Raw genomic sequence first — 5,624 nt, 5'->3', positions numbered from 1 at the left:
GCTCTTAGTCCTTAATCACACTCACCTGGAAGGAGTAGTCTCTCAGGAAAAGATGAGGTTTATTTGAAGCTATTTACTGATCTTTGACAAATGAAAAGAATGAGAGCTGAGTAAGGCCCTGTTAATCTCATTAGTGTTAGCAGTAGACAATATGCCCTGTTTTGTGCAAATAGCACTCTTGAGGAGAACACTTCCTTTTATTTTTATTTACAATACTGTGTACGCAACCTAGGACTGTTCTTGGGGTTAGTCAGGGATTCCACCAGTGAGTCAGTTGTATAAAACTTCCTCTTTTTGATGCGACAGCCTATAACATAAAGCATAGTGTCTGAAGTAGTCAGTCTCTGTGTTGATTTATCCTGATGGTCACTGTAGTGTCATTTATCTGCGCAGCTGGGACCCCTGGAGAAGACATAATGATCACTGCATTCACAGTGCTGTTCTACCTTGGTGAGATTTGGAGGGTGGAGGGAACACTGAAATCTAGGAGAGACCCTTGGCCTTAATTAAACTCTAGATCACCAATGGATCTTATGCTATTGGGTGGCCTTGTAGAAGAGATGACCTACTGAAGTTTCATGAAGAAAAATCTCATGAGAGATCTCTTTCAGGACTGATTCTAGATCCCAGGACCACAGTTGTGGCAGGTGAGTCAGTTCCCTTGTCTTACCAGATCCTGTTTTCACACTGAGATCAGAAGACCATTCCTGAGCACTGGAGTTGGAAAACAACATATGGGGGTTGATGCTGGGAATACTTTAAGGGTCCTGGGGCTTTGGAGTGGGGTATAAGAGAGGGATACTCTGAAGCAGAGTTTTTTTTATTTCTTTGTAGGAACACTTCCCATACCCACCCTTTGGGCTGAGCCAGGCTCTGTGGTCACCAAGGGACAGTCTGTTACTCTCTGGTGCACTGGTACCCAGGATGCCCAAGAGTACAGTCTGTATAAAAAGGAAAATTCAAAAGCCTGGAAGTCACAAACCTTACTTGAACCTGGGAACAAGGCGAACTTCTCCATTTCATTCATGACAGAGTACCATGCAGGATTATATTACTGCTACTATTACAGTCCTGCTGGCTTGTCAGAATACAGTAACATCTTAGAGATGGTAGTGACAGGTAAGCAGACTCTAAGGCTGTGCCCTGAGTAAGGTATTCTGATCTCAAGGGATTTTTCTCTCACAGACTGGTCTTTAGACAATGTAGAATGTTTTCCACTTGACATGTTTGCCTCCTCCTTTAGGATTCTACAGCAAACCCAGCATCTCAGCCATACCAAGCTCCCTGGTCACCTCAGGAGGAAATGTGACTCTCAAGTGTAGTTCACACCAGGGATATGGAAGGTATACCTTGACTAAGGAAGGAGAAGAAAATGTGTCCTGGACTCAGGACCCACAGAAACAACCCAATGGACATTTTATGGCTCTGTTTCCTGTGGGCCCAGTGACTTACAAACACAGATGGTCCTTCAGGTGCTATGGCTACTATAAAAGAACCTCTCAGGTATGGTCAGTTCCCAGTGATACCCTACAGCTCCTTTTTTCAGGTGAGACAATCATATTTTTGACATTTATTTGATCCCTAAAATCTTGTTGTCATGAACCCTGTTGCCAAGAGAATACAATAAGGTTGAGGGATACTTAAGGCAAGATCTGCAAGGAAGGATGAAGAAGAAGGTGTTTGGCATGACCGTATTCTCAATATCTGGCCCATTTTTCCATCTGAGACCATCTAGGAAGCTCTCCATTTTGTCCCAGCAGTGTACAGTTTTTGACCCTTCAATGTCAGGGTTATATTTCCTATGATAGATTTCTTCTATACAATGAAGGAAAACATTACATCTGATCGTGCCATAGTCAGCAGCTATAGGCTAAGCCCTTTCAGGCTGATGTCATATTAGTACCTGCATAAAACTCCCACATTGGTCAGTACATAAGCTGTGGATATACCATAGCCTCCATATGGCTATTTACCTATGACCTGTGGTTATCCTAAACACAGAGGATCCCTGGCCCTGTAGGACCCAAATCCTTAAAAGACCAAGCTGGAGAGTCTATGAGTAGATTGAAAGGTGAGGTCTCTGGAAAGATATGAGACAGAAAGATAGGAGTTTTAGAAGAGAAAATGAGTGAGAATGATAAGCATGGGAGGCATGCCTGGTGTAGAGTTATATAAAACAGACAGACAGACAGACAGACAGACAGACAGACAGACAGACACACACACACACACACACACACACACACACACACACACACACACACAGGAACCATACACTTGGTTTTAGAGACAGGATCTCACCTGTCTAACCTTGCCAAGTAGACAAGGCAGGTTAGCCAGTGAGTACCAGGGATTAACACACACACACACACACACACACACACACACACACACACACACACACACACACACACTTTACTTTTGTCTTTAGATATGATCTTTGTTTGGGGGAGCTGTTTAAAATAGTATCTAAATGTTTTTCTTTATTAGTATTTTCATATGTTTATAGTATGGAATATGATCATATCTCCTTCCATTCTTTGCCCTTCCAACTCTCCTCAAACAGGCCACTCCCAACCTAATCTTTTTAAAAATTCAATAATCAGTTCCTCCTCTTTATATGTGCATATGTATGGGTCAACTTGAGCATGGAAAAACTATTACTGTCCACATCTTCAAAAGATGGTGATTCTCCCTCCCTTATCATCTAGTAAGGAAAGGGATATAGAAATGAACTACCTATTTGTGTTAGAATTTTGGCTGTCCTGATCTTGTGTTGGTCTTGCTTATTCCTTGAAACTTTCATGCATTAATAAAATGCAATGTATGTTGATCATATTCTTCTTTCACTACTACCTCCTTCCAACTCTTTTTCTTTTCCCCACTCTCCTTTCCTCCCAATTTCATATCTTCTTTTAAAAATTATTATCAATATTCCTATGTGTATGTATATGGGACCACCTACTAGGGCTTCGTCAACCTATCAGTAGTCACATTTGCAAAGGAAATTGACTCACCCACCGCCAGCAGCCATCAATGGCAATAGCTCCTTAGCTGGGATGAATCTTTGAGAGTTTCTTCCTAATATATGCTTTTAAAACTTTTTGGCTGGATTAATCTTTTGCAGGTCTTATCCAGGTAACTACAGTTTCTATGAGTTTATGTGTGGAGCAGTTGATGTGACATGAGAGTCCGTATTGCACAGCTCTTCTCCCTGTCTTCTGGCTATTATACTCTTTTCACTCCTTCTTTTATGATGTTTCCCAAGACTTGACTGTAAGGAGGTTGATATTGATGCTCCACTCATAGATGAGGATTTGGCACATTGAGCAGTTAGGATTCTCTCCATTAATCACCACTCACTGAGGAAAGATATGTCTCTGATCTATGATGAGAGAAAAACAAATCTGTGGGTATAAATATATACACATAGAATCAAGTTTGACAGTTTGACCATTTAGAAAAAAAGTGACAGTGCCTTTCCCACACCCAGGGCCTATGATCTCCACAGTCATGGGCTTGTGCCCATATTTACAGTACCATCCATGAAATCCTTTCTGTACATTAGGCTTTATGTCTGATTAAAAAGCTGATTACACCCATAAATGCCATGTTGACACTGCACCGGTAGGCAATCTTACTAAAGAGGTCACTATTACAGCATGCCGGGTTCAGAGCGAGAACACATTATTGATGTGATTTCTCATCTTGGAGCATGCATAACACTTTATGGCTCTTTCTAAGCTTGCTAGCAGGGAGAGAGCCTCCGAGTCAGTTTGAGGTTGCTTTCTCTATGTCCTGCTACCCAAATGAGTGGCATCTTTAGAAGGAGATACTTACAATCTAGGCATAATGGAAAAACCAAGACATTAGCTCTTATATGGTTTACATCCTTATTGGGTGTCCCTGACCAAAAGCACATAGGGAGATATTGTGTGTCTTGTGATGGTATTTTCAGTTAATTACCCATGCTTTCTTGAGGCAGCATTGTTCACCCATGAAAGGTGCTTTTGTTTAAACTCCCTTTTAAGTATATTACATACAAACTAATAGATTTCCTTAGAAGGCCTTCATATATCTTAGGTTTTGGTTAAGCTACCTCTTTCCTTTCCCAGCTTCAATGTCTACTTATATCTTTAACTCTAAGTATTCTCTTTCTCATGCTCATGCAGGAATAACTTTAGTAACTGAACTGTCTTATCAGCCTATATATTATTAGTAAATATAATGTATGTAAGTAATGAATATAATACTTTGAAATTATTGATAAAAGTTGAATATGCATAGGGAAATGTTAATGATTATTCCACTAATTTAATAATTGGAACATAAGGATTTTCATGAACGTATATTTACTAAATAATATTATTGTCTCATTGATATAGGCCTCTATCTCCTCTACTTTTTTTTTTCAATTTTGGACTGTACTAATTTCATTTTCCTGCTTGTGCAAATTTCCAGATTCATACCCACAAGATCACACAGTGGAGAATCTCATCAGGATGGCTGTGGCTGTCTTGGTTCTGGTGGTTCTTGGGATTCTGCTCTTTGAGGCTCAAAATAGCCAGAGAAGACCGCAAGGTGCAGTGAGGAGGTGAACCAAAGAGGAATGTATCATTTATTGTGGTAGAGGTCTTGGAGATGAATCAAATGAGTAGAGAAAATCATGGAAGAAAATTTATGGCACAAGTGTATGAACATTATTGAGAACCCTGAAGACAATGCCTTTACCCAAATGGTACAGGATAAATGTCTGCGATATCTGTGAAGAGAACTCCACACTTATGCAATTGGGATAGTATTTTTTTTCATTGTTTATTCTTTTTAATGAAATGTTTTGTTTTTCAAAAAGATAACATTTTACATTATAAAAGTAGGAGAAACAACCTCAGAATAGAAAGTGTTAATAAAAGTGTATTAGCTTACAACTGATACACAGCTCCGAATACTAAACTTGACTGGCTTAGAAAGATAAAGAAGTATGACTGGTGACCATGCCCATAATCCCAATACTGAAGCCTTCCATGGAAGGTTGAGGACAGCTTAGACAACATTAGAAAACTGACTCAGATCAAGTAAGTAAATAAATTATTAAATATTAAGTATTAAATTTGTTTGGCATATCTAACTTATCCATAACTATTTCTGTTTTGCTAAAGAATAGTGAAAACTTTTATCACAAACTAGCATGGTCCTCAAACTTCCACTGCCTAGAAATAACTATGAAATAGCAACTCTGTGCAAAAGCATGGTACATTACTGTTTCAGAACAAAACCCATCATGGCTGAAGATGTGATGGTGTTCATAAAAACAGTTGAGTTTATTTGTTTGCATGTTTGTTTATTGGGGGTGACCATGGAACTCATTTTGCAGACCAGGCTGGCCTGAACTCAGAGATCTGCCTACCTCTGCCATCTTTGGTATTAAAGGGGTGCACCACCACACCTGACTCTTGTTAAATTTTTTTTTTATTAACTTGAGTATTTCTTATATACATTTCGAGTGTTATTCCCTTTCCCGGTTTCCGGGCAAACATCCCCCTCCCCCCTCCCCTTCCTTATGGGTGTTCCCCTCCCAACCCTCCCCCATTGCCGCCCTCCCCCCATAGACTAGTTCACTGGGG

The 5,624-nt window shown here is 39.9% G+C and overlaps 1 protein-coding gene across 5 annotated transcripts; it reads left to right on the top strand.

The window, feature by feature from the left end:
* The first annotated feature begins 300 nt into the window (after positions 1-300).
* Positions 301-5,324, top strand: Lilrc2 (leukocyte immunoglobulin-like receptor, subfamily C, member 2). Of its 5 annotated transcripts, none has more exons than XM_006228170.5 (5): positions 301-450; positions 612-647; positions 835-1,119; positions 1,244-1,503; positions 4,462-5,324. In XM_006228170.5, the coding sequence occupies exons 1-5, from the start codon at positions 363-365 to the stop codon at positions 4,588-4,590; spliced, it is 798 nt and encodes a 265-aa protein (XP_006228232.1). In that variant the 5' UTR covers positions 301-362; the 3' UTR covers positions 4,591-5,324. The 5 variants fall into 5 exon arrangements, with proteins under 5 accessions (XP_006228232.1, XP_038947454.1, XP_063130894.1 ...); NM_001100123.1 differs by having other exon boundaries at positions 363-450; positions 1,244-1,546; positions 4,462-4,783; XM_063274825.1 differs by having other exon boundaries at positions 405-450; positions 556-647; positions 1,244-1,546.
* Positions 5,325-5,624: the final 300 nt, after the last annotated feature.

This window comes from Rattus norvegicus, chromosome 1, assembly GCF_036323735.1.
Source record: "Rattus norvegicus strain BN/NHsdMcwi chromosome 1, GRCr8, whole genome shotgun sequence".
NCBI classification, from domain to species: Eukaryota; Metazoa; Chordata; class Mammalia; order Rodentia; family Muridae; genus Rattus; species Rattus norvegicus.
The sequence above is the reverse complement of the archived record's forward strand: the minus strand, read 5'-3'. Positions and strand labels throughout refer to the sequence as shown.

Coding starts and splice junctions, on each gene's coding strand:
- Lilrc2 (NM_001100123.1), top strand. CDS start 363: ATGGTCACTGTAGTGTCATTTATCTGCGCAGCTGGGACCCCTGGAGAA. Junction 648..834: donor CAGGACCACAGTTGTGGCAG/GTGAGTCAGTTC, acceptor ATTTCTTTGTAG/GAACACTTCCCATACCCACC. Junction 1,547..4,461: donor CCTACAGCTCCTTTTTTCAG/GTGAGACAATCA, acceptor GCAAATTTCCAG/ATTCATACCCACAAGATCAC.